Source organism: Urocampus carinirostris, chromosome 18, assembly GCF_059441175.1.
Source record: "Urocampus carinirostris isolate Australia breed hairy pipefish chromosome 18, RoL_Ucar_1.0, whole genome shotgun sequence".
Taxonomy (NCBI): domain Eukaryota; kingdom Metazoa; phylum Chordata; class Actinopteri; order Syngnathiformes; family Syngnathidae; genus Urocampus; species Urocampus carinirostris.
Window position 1 is genome coordinate 21,922,318 of NC_142366.1, and position 17,265 is coordinate 21,939,582.

Here is a 17,265-nt window from a genome sequence, read left to right on the forward strand (position 1 = left end):
ACAAAATGTAGCTAACCCTGGATATCCTTGCACTACACTATACAGTCACATCTACTGGTCAGATATTGTCCCTTTAAGTTTTTCATTGTTTAACAGTTAAAGGTTAAAATTGTATTTTAATATATATTACTCTGTTTTATTTTACAGAGAACTACTGGAACGCGGCTTCATTTACCACACCATCCTCCTATCTTCACTTTGCCACCTTCCAGGGTGAGACCAGTGCTGACATCTCGTTCTATTTCAAGACCAGTGCCCCCTACGGGGTCTTCCTGGAAAACCTTGGGAACACTGACTTCATACGGTTAGAGCTAAAATGTAAGTTTTGCTCATTATATTGTAGATTTTTGCTCAAGGTTTGAACGTGATGATAATTCCATTGTCTTTGAATGTTATCACAGCCTGTTCAATGCAAATGCAAAAATATATGAAAAATATGATAAATAGGTTCCATGTGATGACACAGACGATTGTCACTGACAATTGTGTATATTTTTGAAAACGGGAAATCTTCACATTGTAATGAGGTCATATCAAATAGCCTATCCACTACTCCGTTTTGTTTTTTTTAAATCGCAAAGTAGTTTTATGAGTAGTTTTATTTTAATTTTGATTATATTCCCCAATGCGTTATCCATAATTTACTATATGAGAAGAAAAAAGCCCAGACTTCTGGGTTTTGACTACAACTACCATTTAGCACAGAGATCAGTACTTTTTTTTTTCAAACCGCGGGCCAATTTGGGTTAACAAAATGATAGATGGCTGTGGCAGCTACTTTTTAAAAAGAGATTCCAATATGAGTACGTTCGGTTATTTGTAACTGGATGGATACTTTAAGAGTAACGTGCTACGTTTAGGTGTCGGTAATCTAGGGGTTAACTGATTAATGTTTTACCCCCGTGGCATGCAGGTGTATTTCATGTAGATTTTTATGACAAATCAGATAGACAAGGACCAAAATTCCGTCACTTTAAGAAAGTTTACTTAGGGATGGGGAAACTGGAGAGAGGGTCTTGGAGTGAAGAGAAATCTTAAAGAGATTTGGGACTACCTTTAAGAAAGATGGCTTGAAAGCTGGAACAAAAAGGAAACTGAGCAACAAGGTAAGTGTGGCTGGTCTTGGAGTAGGTAAAACACGAGTCTGGAAGAACGGGGTAGAAGAGAAGGCAGAAGGGTCAAACAGGTACAGGTTCAGATTCAGAAGAGGCAGATTCCGGGTGTAGGCTTTGCAGACGATCTGACAAAGGTAGGCTGTAAGGCACGGCTTTAATTTCAGAGCTCGATTGGCAGGGATTTCAGAACAGCTAAACGAGAACAGACGGGTAGAACAGATCAGGGTGCAGTGACCGAGCAGGGAGGTGATTGGTGCTTGTAAACGGTAGAGAGAGAGCTCAGATTTTCATGTTTTTTGTATTTCGAATCAAAGAGAGAGCATTGAAAAGTAAAAATGGATCTGTGCTATGATTTAAATGTCATTGTATTTAGGAGCCGACCACATACTATACGCAAAGTGGGCTATGTACCTTATTTGGACTTATAGACATCCATTATAATTCGTAATCTTTAATTTATTATAAGCCTGGTGTAAGAAACATCTGCAAAGCATTGTAAAATAATGATTATGACTTCTGCCTTGTGGTAAAAAAATGTGTCATGTATTTGACTTGCGTATCTGCCTCTTGGCACAGCCAAAGCATTTGTGGACGTATTTGAGCATATCGGTAATCATGACAGGCCTAGTACAAAAAAATCAAAATCCAGTTTGATAAAGCGTCGCCGAATCCCAAATCTCTAAATATTGCAGTGCCAACTGTTGCAAGGAATCGAAAGCATTATTAATGGCCGCTCAATGACAAGACATCTGTGCATCGTCCTCTTTCCGAGTCTCTTTACTTGTCATGCAGCAGGTTGCCTTCACCCGACCCCCTCGTAGCTTCAGTGGATTTCACTCTGATTAAAAGTGTTCAAATTGCAATTAAAATGGCAATCTTCAGTTTAATCACGACGTGTGTCCTGGCGCAAACGATGCATGCAAATAGATGACCGTTTCGTTGGGATTCAAAGTAGATTTGAACATTTGGTGTCAAAGGCGACTCTCTGACCGTGCCCTGTTACTCTGCCAGGCCTTGTTTTTGAGGCAGATGCCAACCAGGGAAATTATTTTGGAGAATTAAAAAAGTGTTGTTTTTTACACGATGGCCTTCTTACACATCTTATCACACAATCTTCACCAAATAGTTATTTTCCATAAACAGGTCCATCTAATGAATTGGGCTGCAAATAACGACTATTTTAATAGTCGACCTGTCATCAAAAAGATAGAAAGGATGAGTTGAAAACTATTCATTTGTTCTTAAATTAGGATGCCATATATTTAATTATGTGGCAAATGATATTAACACAGCACAGATTTCTACAACAAAAAGTACTGAATATAATGACAATATTCTATTGAACATACTGCCCATCTGTACAATAGAGCAGTTTTCTCGGTTGCCCTGGCGCCCAATTGGCCCCGCCCGCATGGCGCCAGCTCTAGCTTGTTGACAGATCGGCTCCCTGTCAGTATTTAAGCTCTGTCCTGTCAGTCCCCTTTTATCGGTTCGTCTGCGAATCTCAGTTTTTACACGGCAAGCCCTTTTTTCGCCTGTCCCCTTTTTTTTCCTTCTGTTTGCCTCCCGCTACAATCTGTTTTGATCTCGACCACGTCTTCTCTCCCGTCCCGAATTACGTCCTGTTTTGATCTCGACCACGTCTGTTCTCCCGTCCCGAATAACGATCTGTTTCTGAACTCGACCACGTCTACTCACCTCTCTTGGCTTTCGACTTGTTTCCGTTCCCGACCACGTTTTTGCTCTTCTATCCCGGCTACTGACCCGTTTTTTTTCCTTTCCCGACACCGCCTTTGCTCGCCACGGAAGTCCCACTTCCGCGTTCAGAGCGACCAGCGATCACCCGATCGTGTGTGCAATCCTTTCCCTTCTTCCCAATAAAACTGTGAGAAACGTTACGCGAGTGGGTCTTGTTTCCGTTCTGGTTCTGACAGAAGTGCAGTGTATGAATAGCGCCGCCTACCCTTACCGCTCGCTCAATCAAATATCATGCATGCTTGGCTGGCGCTTCTATCTGTTTACAGTTTTTCTGTGGGTTTTCATCATTTAACTTCTCAACAGTGAACCTATATTATTGAATGGGCTTCCATATAAAGGATTATTTTGCGACTTGCAGCCAAAACGGGATGTGTTGGTGTGACATCTTGACTGTCAACATTAGTGGGAAGTATTCTCTTTATATACTGGACCAAACCTTTCTTATTATTAGCGCTACGTCAGCTATCCGCAGATAGACCTCACTCAGAGTCAGAATCAGAATTAGAACTCTGTAGGTGAGAGTTAAATAAGTATTATCTAATCTCTGAGCCATACCTATTTATGAAAGCCATAGGTTCTCGACCCCCAGCTATAAACCAAGACCAGGCTCATTAGCAGCAGTAGAACAGTAAATAAAACAAATATGATGGGAATTTATAAAGTGCATTCAGTGGTTAACCACAAAATCTGTCACAAACAAACCTAACAATTCTCTTCAGTTTGAAATGAAACGATTTTAGCAACTGACCTTTGGTCTTCGGACTGCACGCATTGAATTTCAGTCTGGCATAACACTGAAACTCTCTATTATATCAAAATACAGACACTGGCGTATTTACGAATGGGATAGGTTCCGGACGATCGTTCGTAAGTTGAATTTGTTCGTAAGTTGCTTCAGTGCTATAATTTGTATGTTTAAGGTTTACATAAGTATGTTTAAGGCTTGTATAAGAAACCTGTATTGTTTTGTACTAAAAAAATAATATGCTCTATAGAGATAAATAAAGTTGAGTTTAACTTACTTCTGGAAGATGGGCTTCAAGAGGTCCTCCGCCGTGGTATTAAGTGGCCGAATAAAAGCGTTCCGACCGGTTTCTCAACCGCATCAAACTTCCTTATTCCACTTTCTTTTTAAAAGAAACGGCTCGCCTCTTCTTCACACTTTACACTAACCATATTGAATGGATGCACGAGATATTAAACAATAAAAACGCCAACATTCTTAGCACGCTAGAGATACACTACACGTTATTATGTTTATTCACGAACTAGAAAGAGGAAGCGGATTTTTTCACTTCCGGGGGGATGTTGGCTGACCTCTCACAGCGCCATCACAGTAATGTCCTGTACTCGGAGAAAGGTGCACACAATACAAAATCTAACTTACAGCAATGTACGGATATTTTTCAACATCCCGAATTCTTTTTTCGTATCTAACGTTTTACGAATGGTCGTAAGTAGGAGAGCAATTTATAAAATGTTCAACGCGCGTCATTAAAACTGTATGGGTTGATTGCAGGGTTGGGTAGGGTTACTTTAACTTGATTACTTTCAATTACTTTTGGATTACTCCAATACCAAATATGCTAATAAAAGACAAAAGAAACTAAATATGAATAAAATGACTCAATTTTGTGCAGGCTTGGGGAGTAACGGACTACATGGAACGGCAAAAATGATTTTGGCAAGCTGTTAGGATTTATTTTCATTTTGTTTCTGTCGCATTTTAAGTTAGTTTTGCCGGAGATCAAAGAGATCAAAGCCAGGAGAGAAAGCTTACCACGTGTTGTGAGTCATCATTTTCGTTAAATTATTTTCAAATTTTCTCGCACCGTGAGGTCTGTTTTGCAAACTTTGGAATCAGGAAAAATGTGTCCGGCGACAATAGTCACCAATTGAATTCATTGTCGATTATTTCTATTAGCGACTTTTGTAGTCAATGTCGACTAATCGTTTCAAACTTACCCAAGCACTGTAGATTGACCTTGTTGGTCATACTGCTGTCAGGTGGATGCTATTTATCTGAATTCCAGCACAAAAAATTCCATGGCCATAATCAAGAGGTTACTGCGGGAACTAACTTAAAGGCTTGCTGCTAACCGGATTTGAGGCAGAGTCAAATGTTGTTAAAAAGCAGGAATATGTTTCCTCTGGGTGCCTCCATGGCTACACATGTGCCATCTGAGACTCAAGGACCTTTCTCGCCCCCAAGGTTATAAACATCCCAGCTCATTTTCAGATCAGAGGAATACACTCCAGCAGCAGGAATATACTCGACCAGATTGGGGCTTATAAAATGAGATGAATGTCCATGTTGTATGAAAGGCTTACAAGACCTCGGGTGTGTGATTTTTTTGTGGTCACCAGTTTTGGACCGTATCTTGGAATGAATAAGTAGCTGAAACTAATAAGAGGATTAAAGAGTTTTCTAAAGAGTGTCAGAGAAAGTTGAACCGAGCGGAGGAAACATGCACTTCCAGTTTAGTGGTATGAATGGAAAGCATTGAAAAATAAGTTCAAGAACTTAGAAGTAGAAACTTTACATGAATTGTATCTCACTAGCAAAAAAAGATGCTTATTTTATAAACTAGAGTGAACAATGAAAAACTAGTTTTTAATTGCAATGTTCCTCAATGTTCCTCATTAAAGGGGGGCATTACAGTATATACCGTATTTTCCGCACTATAAGGCGCACCAGGTTATAGGGCGCACCCCCAAAAAATAGTTTTTGGTCCTATATTTTCCATACATAAGGCGCACCGGATTATAAGGTGCTACAATGGGAACGTCAACAAAACAGTCGGATAGTTCAGTGAAACGTATTACCCCCTTAACATTCCGAAAGCTTGCAACGAAGCAAATACGTGTCTCAGACATGTACGGAAACAGTGTCTGTACAATGTCACCAATCACTCAAATGCATCCTTACAAATATCATTCGGAAGGCTAAAGTCTTGGGATTCAAGAAATGCCAAACATTTCTTAGTTTCCATTTTATTTTTTGCTGGCAACTGTGTGGACAGCAAAGTAAGAATTTTATTGTGCAGGGAAACGGGGTTCTTTACTGTGCATATGACAATAAACACTTTGAATTGAATTTAGTCTTAAAATAGACTCATCACAGAAACATTAAGCCCGTTCTAAAACAAGATACCGGGAAAATATAAAGCCGCACAGCTCACCTAAGTTCTCTTGCAGCCATCACGTTCAATAATGATACGTAACCGTGGTCTTCTTACAACCGTGAGTGTAGTAAATCCAGGAGAGTAAAATATTTACAAATACAGAATAGTAAAAAATGTTTTCTCTATGCCGAAGTGCAACCCAACGTGTGATTCACATTCATCTTTTTCGGCCAATTGCAGGCTTTGTTTCGCCCCTTTAGCCTATGCGAGCCTGTAAATGATAAAAAGGATCCGCCCCCTTTACCTCCGAATAACTTTAGCCAATAGTGACTGATTCAAATTATGATTGACACATTGGTTAGGTAATGAAACGCCGGTATATAAATTCCAGCATATACTGCGGAATACTTCGCCTTCGGGGGAAAATCTAGTCGGCGGCTGCTTGCCTTAGTTGCAAGACTTTGCGACTTGATATTGATCCATATATAAGGCGCACTGTAATATAAGGCGCATGGTCAGCTTTTGAAAAAAATAAAGGCTTTTAGGTGCGCCTTATAGTGCGGAAAATACGGTACATAAAAGGGACGAGGGACCAAGACAGGTATGAGTACCCTCCTTGAAGGAAAATGTTGTATCATTTTGCGCCTCCTAGAGTTAAATGAAAAAACACGGGAATGTATTCATTAAAACAATAATGTTTAAATAATAAGAAAATATGCTTAACTATCATATAAACATGCTTTTTTAATTTTATTTAATACCCATAGTTGACAAATTTGTATTTATTCTATATAACTTTCTGCTGCTGTTGTTGTTAAGGTGAGCCTCAAGACATTAACCGGTCCTTGATACACAAAAAGGCTGTGGACCACTATTCTACGACATAAACTAGTGTTCTTGTTTATCGAAAACTTGCATCGTCTTTTTGACACTCAAAAATAGTATCTGCCTTATTTTTTGCAGACTACTGTCATGTTGTATGCTGAAAACTATTGTCCTTAACTTTATCTGCTCTGCAGTCTTCTTTGCTAAAAATCAAAATATTCTTCTGCTCTGTGACAATCAGGATTACTCATGTTAAGTTTTGGGGGTGAAGGACCCATGTGGGGGAAGCAGGAACTTAGGCACGGGTGCTCAAGACAATAATGGTATTTATTATTAAAACCAGGAGTAGTAGTGTTAAAGTTAGTCATTATTAAGACTATTTCGTAGCTATATTTACACAAATAAAATACATATATATTGTTAAACACTAACCGTAATACCAAGAGTAGGATTACTCACGTCCTCCATGATGTTTTCAGAGAGAAGGGAAAGAGACCCCGCCCACAATGTGGGCGTGATTTATTATACGTCAGGGAGAAACAGCACCCATGAGCACTTCACAATAAAAGAATATAAGATTGATAAAAGTACAAGAGATGCAATTAGACTGATTATTGAAACGTTACTTCATGTGTGTGTGTGTGTGTGTGTGTGTGTGTGTGAAAGATTGTTTTTATATTTTGGAATATAAAAACAAGTTATATTCACACAGTGAATTCTGAGAAATATTACAACCAAAGCGACCAACTTATCAGTAGGAACAAGTAACAAACAAATTTATGGGCACATAGTAAATAACAAAAACCCCAAACAACAAACCAGGAAAAAAAACAAAAAAGACCAAATCAGAAACCAAAAATGGAAACATAAAATGCAAGGGGTAAAATGACAAGGAAACGGAGACTAACCTGACATGGAGGTGGAAATGAAAACGACCCGACAACCTGTGATGTTCAAAATTCCCAAAAAGGGTACAGGATCATTTGGCGCAAGTGTATGGTGATTGGACATACCTCTACCCAGTTCAAACCCTGGTTGGGGCTCTCTGGCGGAAGGAGGTGTACCCTAATGTCTCCACTTTGATTTATGTTGTTTTTCCAGCATAATTTGAATTTTTATGCCCAGAAATGTCAAGAACAGTTGGAAGGAACTACAAATTGGAATGCCTTTGTGTTATTTCTTTGTAAATGTGTGTGCATGTACCAGAAGTGATAGCTTAAGAGAAGCCAAATGTATTTGTTCATTATCTCCACAAATAGAAAATCTGGTAATCACTGCTGATTAGATTGTGGGCAGGATGACTTTTTTTTTTCTTCGTTTTTTTTTTAGAATTTCTAATATCCTTGATTTCTGTTCTTATGTCACGGTCATGGTAAATTCCTTGCATATAAAAGATGCGAGTAGATTTGACGGTGTGCAATTTGGTGCTGATCCAAATAAGGATTGTTCATCTTTGGCAAAGATCCGTGCCCAACTGAGCGCCAACCTCGCTTGATTGTTTTCTGCCGCCTGGCTCCTTTAGCTTCCGTATCCAAAGATAAATAGAGAATGCACAATAAGGAGATGAAGATCAGGTGGCATTTCTCGAGGCCAACGTGCAAGTGTTTTACACGCTCAATATAATCTGCGTGCACATATTTTGGCAGTACAAACCTCGTTGTTCTTCGCAGATGGAAAGAAGAAAATCTACCGTAAATTCCGGACTATAGAGCGCACCTGATTATAAGCCGCACCCACCACATTTAAAGAGGATAACCGCTTTTGTACTTACACAAGCTGCACCTGCATATAAACCGCATGCGCCTACATTTATCATGTAACACAATCACGAAATCAACCCAAACCCAACCTTGAGTCCCGCAATTGTAACTGAGGGCGGGTTTTGTAGAGGTTTATTGTTCTATATTCTTTATCAATTATCCATTATCCGTTATCGGTCAAATCATAATACACCACAAAGCCAAGAGGCCGAGACACTTGCTCCCAGCCAAGAGGCTAAGTCAAGGTCCTAGCCACAGGGCCAAGCAGCGATCAGTCAAATGCACTGTTCCCGGAGGTACTGCAATACCGGGACGATGCGTGAAGTGGACAGAGCAAGCTCTTATTCCATCTCCCAATTGCAAAAATCAACTGAGCATGGTTTCTACATGTACGGTATGTTTTTTATGCAGTTCAAAAATTGTAACTGAATATGAAGTACACAGTCCAAAAACAACAGCCGGCAAATTGATCGTAAAATGATACCGGTACTTAAGATATGACACACACCTGCAGAGTCCGGGTTCTGTTAAAAATAATCCAAGGAAAAAAATATATATTTCCAAAGGTAAGGGTGGGAAAAATATATATCCACTATGTCCGCTGCTTCCACAAACGCGTCTCACCTTTACTCCACTTCCCATCAGCCCCCGTTGTATTCGCCCCTTCTTTTTGATTCGCCCGTGGAAAACATATCAGAATAAGTCTCTAAAATAAATACATTACAAAAATATACAGTTGCAAATACATATTATACATGGTTACACATATTTACAAAGAAAGACGGTACACCGAGAGAGTTTTCAAAGCTTTAATAACAATATTATAACTTTCATCCCAAACCGTGTCTGTGAAGGGTAGCAAAACGCTACTAGGAACACGCTCGTGACATAAGGAAACGGGTCTGTAAAAAAAAATACGGTATTTGTAAAAATCATAGTAAACCGTGCTCATCGTCCTCCTTATAACTGACGTCATTAAAGTCGTCTTCCCCAGTATGGGAAAGAGACTTTGTCATATAGACGTCGTCCTACGCTCCTTCATTCATAAACAGGCTAGCAACACACTCGCATATATTCCACCGATCTAAATCTTACCTTTTGCACTCGAGCGCCGCTGGCGGCTGTTAGAAAAAATACATAAATTGGCCGCATCACTGAATAAGCCGCAGGGTTGAACATTTGGGAAAAAAGTAGCGGCTTATAGTCCGCACTTTCCGGTATTCATACCGGACAAGAGTTTATAACGCTCAGAACGTCAAAATAAATGCTGTTCCTCAGTGCCCTGCAGACCCGCGCCATTCGGCAGCGATCGTTATTTCATCCTACTAAACGCCATCACGTCGCTTGAACGCTCGGCTGTTTGTCTCCTAGGCGTTACTTTTTCAAATGTATCTTAGGAGTTAATGCACTCATCCTAACCCGGCGACGCCATTTGTCTTGCAAATAATCTAAACAGAAGATTGTGTAAGTGAAATCAAGTGAGCTATAAAAGGAGACACCAAATAGAGCCTGAGAATGGGCTCAGTGTTAAAATAAGAAAGCTACTCTCTATTGACTCGATACAATTAGCCTTCTTAATATATGAAGCAAATGATGCAAAAATAGAGGCGAAACATGCATAGTATAGATCACTGGTGGCAAACAGGCGGCCCGTGGGCCAGTTTCGGCCCGCTAAGGGATGGAATCCGGCCCGCAAGACAACACTCAGAGAAGCGCAAGAGAAAAACAGGCTGCAGGTTGAAATATGTCAACTTGATGTTGCCAAGGAAAGGTGCCTCGAACAAAGATACTGTACTTGTATTGGTCTCTCTCTCTCTCTCTCTCTCTCGCTCTCCCCCTCTTCTCAACCCCTTTTCTTCCACTTTCTGTCTCTGTCTCTTTCACTCTGAATCTCTTTTTCTCTTCCTTCGTTGCTCTTTGTCTCTTTCATCTCTGTGTCTTTTAAACTTCTTTTGCTCTAACTTCATTTTTTCCTTTTCTCTCTTTTCTCTTCCTACCCTTTGTGCTTTCTTTTCTCTTTTCTCTCCTTCTGTCTTTATATTTCTCTTTGGATTTTTTCTTCCGTTCCCTTCCTTTCTCCCTCTCTCACGACTTCTCTTTTTATCTCTTTCGTTTCTCATGCTCTCTCCCTCGCTCCATCTTTGTCCCACCCTCGCTCCTTTTCCCTCCCTCTTTCTCTTATATCTTTATCTCTCTTTTTCTTTCTCTTTAATCTACTAGTCCGGCCCCCGACTGAATGTTTGTCCTATCGTGTGGCCCCAAAGTTAAAATGAGTTTGACACCCCTGGTATAGATTCTCTACTGCCTGGTGTGTCGAAGGAGGCAAAGAAGCCTTTTATTGTGTCAGGCAGGTTGGAGATGTGGCTGACGAGCTGGGGTGTGGACTTGTAACCCTTGTGGTTCTGATGCCTTTCTACATGTTGCGAGGGTTATTGTGGTTGAAATGGTCCTCAATTCTGTCCTTATACTGGAGCTTTGCCTCATTGATGCCTTTCTTCAGCTCAGCCCAGGCCCTGCCGTAGGCCATTTTGTCAACTGATTTGAAAGTTGTGTTACAGGCTTTCATCAGGGACCGTACATTGCTGTTCAATCATGGTTTCTGGTCAAGGAACAGAGTGCTAGTCTTCACAGGGAGAACAGGGTCTGTGTAGAACCAAACATAGGACAGGAATGGTGATGTATACTCCTCCAGGTCCCTATACTTGCTAAACACAGACCAGTCTGTGTGCTCAAAGCAGTTCTGTAGTGCGAAGGAGGCCTCGTCAGTCCAAACCTGTACTGTCTTGGTGGTTGGCTTTGTCAGGCACACCCAAGGCAGGAAGGTAGGTGGGTATGAGCTCCACATTACCGGTGTGGGGCTGCTTCAACCTTGTAAGCAGCCGGGAAGCTAACCCAGGCTAATCGTACGTTCGCGTTATCGTAATCTTCCGTACGAAAGATTACGCTAACATGAACGTGTAAAACTAAAAAAATCAGGTCGTTTACAAGTCATTTAGCACCACAAGTGGCTAGCGCTTCATTGGAAAGGGGGCTCCGTTCCAACACCCTGAATTTTGGGCTCAGTTCCAACACCCTGAATGTTTACCTCGAATCATAAAGCTAACCCAGGCTAATCGTACGTTCGCGTTATCGTAATCTTCCGTACGAAAGATTACGCTAACATGAACGTGTAAAAATAAAAAAATCAGGTCGTTTACAAGTCATTTAGCACCACAAGTGGCTAGCGCTTCATTGGAAAGGGGGCTCCGTTCCAACACCCTGAATTTTGGGCTCAGTTCCAACACCCTGAATGTTTACCTCGAATCATAAAGCTAACCCAGGCTAATCGTACGTTCGCGTAATCGTAATCTTCCGTACGAAAGATTACGCTAACACGATTGTGTAAAAAAAAAAAAGATAATGAAAAGAATTATGAATAGGATTTCTTACCTTTGTGGTGGTCAGCAGAAGGCGCATGCTGTATTCCCTAGCAAGATCGGAAACTCGCACACCTCTTTCATATTTAGCTATTATGTCTTTCTTAAAGGCAATAGTTGTACAAAAACTTTTCTTTTTTCACCCGTCCTACTTGCACCGACCTTCTTCGGAGGCATAATTAGGGGCTAAAACACTCCGTTCACCGATATTAAAAGCGAAAGCATAAAGAGGCAAGTGCGCACGTGATAACAGTTGGTCACGAGGGGTGGGGGCAATCTACACGATCTACACCCGTACGCCGCTCAGCATCGCACTCTAGCGTACGCACTCAGGCATTACCGGCGTTCGAACTTCGAATTTTTGACCTAACAGCGAAGCAAGAATTTCTCGAAATTTTTGGTCGAACTCCGATTCGTTCGAACTGAGAGGCGTTCGAAAACCGAGATTCCACTGTACTTCATTTCTTTCGTTACGTTTGATTTTGAACACCAGAAAGGTTTGTCGTCATTGCTGCTTTGTTTCCTCCTTGGATAAAACATGAATGGCTTCCTAAAAGTACAAATGATTAAGCTGTCATTTATTTAAGAAGATAAATTTGTAGTGGATAGCTTCATATAGACTTTTTTTACTCCTATGGATGCGTGGTCCTCAAAGGTGGAGACTGGGTGGGAAAATGTGTTGGCCTGAAGAGGGATACCAAGACACACCACAGGATATGGTGCCCCTACGACTCTAGAGGTTGAGTTTTTATAGCTTGGTATGCTGGTTCAGGTGTAAAACTGCCTTCAACTGTTAAAATGAACCAGTTAAAAAAAAAAAAACATTTCCAATTCTTTGTGAATGCCATTATCATTTGTGATTATACTCTGTAGAGGAGGGTACCTTTCTTTTTTTTTTTTTCATACATCGACTGATGCAAGCTTGACACATCATCAGTGGTGTTACATGGAGTCACAGATCTATCAGTTCACCCGGGTGCCACCCGGTCTTTCAAACATCATACACCCTCACCCAGGCGACCCAGCTGGGGTTGATCAGACCCCAACCTGTGCCCATGTAGCGCTACCTCACCCACGGTGTACTTCTCCTCAACCAGAGCCACCTTAAGGGAACATCTGCTGCCTATGTGACCTCCTTAATGGCCCTTTGCTTGTTGGCCCTGTGATGCCCAAGATGTTGCAAGCCCTGCAGAAAGACTGGCCAGCGAACCCTCAGCATCCCACCTAGATAAGCTTACCACGTGCTTTCCACCCATTTTTCAGTCACTCCTCTACTGGCTCAGCATATTTAGCCCTCTTTCTCTTATTGGCCTCCTCCATATGGTCCTCCCATGGTATCGAGATTTCCAGGAGTACAATCTGCACAGAAGCCTGACAGATATGCAGCACTTTGGGCAGTTTTGGTGGCAATCGATTCAGTTGCTTCCCCTGGTCAACTTTCATATCCCAGTCCTGTGCTGTTGCTGCTAGCCAGGTGAGGTACCTCTGGGAGCTGATGGTGGCTTCTCCTCAGCCCGGAGTTTGTAGGCTGAAGGAAAGAACATTACACTGAAAAACAATCCTAAAAAGATTTGAGTTGACATCCGGCCTGTCTGAGAACAGAAAGTGTGAATTTGGCACCAGAACCTAACTGAAATTGACATCCCTGAGCTAGTCTAACGGACATTGTTTACAATTTCACTCCAATTTTAAAGAAATATTCTCATCTAAAAAGTCAGAAAACATCATAAATGCTTCATTTTCTCATCATTTTGAATTCAGGATTAAAGACTGATTAATGAGTGTTAAAATGTTTCATCATCCTTCCGATCGCCTCCTTCTTCCACTCAGTCGCTTTACTTCCACATCCTCTCACATTTAGTGACCCTATAACTAGGGTTTTCGAAACCTTTCGGTCTCCCGTCTCCCTTTCTTTGTCTTGCTGTCTCTTCGGAGTGAGATAGAGAGGAGAGGAAAGCATGACCAACTTATTTGCCAAGGTGCGTAACTTGTTTGGTGGTTGGGCATTTGGGGTGGCCCTGGGCCAAAAAATTTTGTGTGTGTTTTTTGCTATTTTTTCCCTTTTATTTTCTTTATTATTGTATGTGTTTGTCTTGCTGTCGGTCACCCCGTTTGAGGGATATGACCAAGGTAGATTATAGATAGAAATGTATCACTGTCACAGTTTTTTTAGCATTTAAAAACTCTGGATCTAAAAAAATAAGCCTTAAAATGGTCTTCAAACGTGACACAACGCCTCCTGTTGAGATGTCGGTTTTCCAACTCTTGTAACTATTACCCACTCATTTGGCTTCAATCCCTCCAACACCCACACACACACTAATCTGATCATAACGAGAATTAATCATGCAGCCAAACAAGGTCATCGTGCTCTATTAAATATTGCTGTCTTCCTCTGCTGCTAATTTGCAAACGCTGTCATTCGTCTTCATACATTTGACTGCTTCTATTCGGGCCCCCCGGCCTCGCCTTTTTGCCAATGAATGCTCGCAAAAGGCGTGCATTCTGAAATAAATACATGTGACGCTAAATCCAACAGTTGCCGGTGCTTATCGACCTTGCCTGTGAGATTAGCGCTTGTCCACATCCGTCACGTATCACGGGGCAGAAATCTATACGCGCCAAATGAATTGCTTTGAAATAAATGAGCCATTAGATTAGAAATTGAGTGCACATTTACCTGTACAGATGACTGCAGAAAAGGACGTCTAGGGGGCTTTTGAATGAGTCACTTTAATTGCTGAGAGACTGTTGTGAAATGGAGAGTTGAATTATTTTAGGCCGGGCGTCTATTTCACAAAGGACATTTTATGACAATCCTATTTTTAACTGAGGGAAATACTGGGTTGTTCGTTTCACTGAGCATAAGTCAAGTCGGGTCGAATTTATTTTCATAGCACTTAATCCCAAAAGTGGCAGCATGGCGGCTGGGTGGTTAGCACAAAGCCCCGCGGTGCTGAAGTCCAGGGTTGAATTCCAGATCCTGAAGCCTCCTTGTGTGGAATTTGCATGTTCTCCCCGTGCTTGTGTGGGTTTCCTCTGGGCATATCCCAAAAACAAGCATGTCAGGCTAATTGTCCGGCCCAAATTGTCTACATGTTCCCTACGAATGGCTGGAAACCAATTCATTGTGTTCCTTTCATAATGCCCAAAGATGGCTGGTATGGACTCCAGCACGCCCGGGACCCTATTGAGGCCAAGTGGTGCAGAAAATGGATGGATGATTAATCACAAAAGTCTCAAACAGATGGACGGACCACCATTACAACCATTACAAAACCTACATCAGGGCAAGGAAAAACTCTGAAAACCTCAGTCTGCGGGAGATAAAGTAACTTTGAGAAGGGGTCCATAGTTAGGAAAAGATTATTGGATACTTAAACCAGGTCTATCTCAGTATACTGATCCTGACTGCACAAAGTGAAACAGATTATTTTCCAACCTAAAAGCATTCAGCTGCTGCTGTGCAAAGACCTTTCCACATAGTTTTGACAGAAACGGTAGATTTGACACAGATCTACCGTAAATTCCGGACTATAGAGCGCACCTGATTATAAGCCGCACCCATCACATTTTAAGAGGAAAACCGATTTTGTACTCACACAAGCCGCACCTGTATATAAGCCGCCTGCGCCCACATTAAGAAAATGTAACACAAACACAAAATTAACCCAGACCCGTCTTAAAGTCCCGTGATTGTAACTGAATTTTTGGTTTGAAATCACAGCCGGCAAAATGAACGGAAAATGATACCGGTACTTAAGGTTTGATGCAGACCGGCAGAGTCCGGGTCCCGTTGAAAGTAATCCAAAGAAAAAAGTGTATAATTCCAGAGGTAAGGGTGGGAAAAATATATATCCACTATTGTCCGCCGTGTCCACAAACACTCACCTTTACCGGTCCCCATTTCCCATCAGCCCGCGTTTGTTACGCCCCTTCTTTTCAATTCGCCCGTCGAAAACATATCAGAATAAGTGTCCAAAATAAATACAAATAAATACATTACAAAAATATACAGTTGCAAATACATATTATACATGGTTACACATATTTACAAAGAAAGACGGTACACCGAGAGAATTTTCGAAGTTTTAAAAATAATAATATAACTTTCATCTGGGCAGTTAATGGTAGCAACACGCTCGCAACACAGTAAACGGGTCTGTTAAAAAAACATACCGTACTTGTAAAAATCACGGTAAACCGTCCTCATCTTCCTCCTTAGAACTGAAGCCATCAAAGTCGTCTTCCTCAGTGTAGGAAAGAAACAGTGTCATATAAACGTCGTCCCACGCTCCCACAGCCGGACTCGCGCCGTCACTGTCGCTGGAACTCTCATCCACTCCTGATTCTGTGTTCCCTCTCCGTCACGCAGCAGACCGGCTTTTCGGAACCCGTTGGTGATGGTGGATTTTTTGATGCTGCCCCACACTGTCAATATCCACTGGCAGACTTGCGAAAAAGTTGCCTTTCGCATGTGGCCAGTTTTAGTGAAAGATTTCTCGCCGCTAGTCAAGCCAAGAAGTTGCAGTCTTCCTCGGCGCATATATTCCACCGGTCTAAATCTTACCTTTTGTACTCGAGCGCCGCTGGCCGCCGTTAGAAAAATGACATAAATTGGCCGCATCACTGAATAAGCCGCAGGGTTGAACGTTTGGGGAAAAAGTAGCGGCTTATAGTCCGGAATTTACGGTATTTTAACAGAGGCTTTCCGAGTCAAGTTTAGGTCATGTAAGTGTATGTTTAATGTAACTCAAACCAAAGAGAGGTAACTTACAGTTTCAGGGGTCTCTAATGTTTAATTCAGTATTATAAGACATAAACCGACTCATTGTGACCCAACTTTTGGAGTAGAAACCAATTTGAATCTTGTCCATAATAAAAAAACGAATTATTTTGTTGATATTTAAAGAGGCAATCCGTCAAGGACCGAAACAGGAGAAGGACCCAGATGCGTGACGTTTCTCACAGAAGCTTTATTTTACGGGAAATGGGGCAGTCATGCACGTTAACCCAAAGCGCCAGTGATTCGGCAATCGTTGGGCGGAAGACGTAAGGCAGCAGTCTGGCGTGGAATGACAGGAAGCCAGAGACGGACGAGATCGATACCAATTGCACGAGCAGATATCAGACAGATGGGGTCGATACCGGACAGGACGGGACAGGCAGGATTGATATCAGGCACTGGAGACCGGAGTCCAATAACAAGCAGGACGAGATAGACGGAAACTATATCAGACACTGGAGATTGAAATTAAACAGGACA

At 41.5% G+C, this 17,265-nt stretch overlaps 1 protein-coding gene and 1 pseudogene across 1 annotated transcript in view; one reads left to right on the plus strand and one right to left on the minus strand.

Annotated features, from left to right (window-relative positions):
• Positions 1–17,265, plus strand: part of cntnap2a (contactin associated protein 2a) — a 502,190-nt gene that overhangs the window by 426,188 nt on the left and 58,737 nt on the right. The window contains exon 18 of the mRNA XM_088322778.1: positions 148–318. Within this exon, the coding sequence (XP_088178904.1) occupies positions 148–318 (171 nt within the window). The remainder of the gene's footprint in view (positions 1–147; positions 319–17,265) is intronic.
• Positions 8,858–8,981, minus strand: LOC148348643 (U2 spliceosomal RNA; annotated as a pseudogene).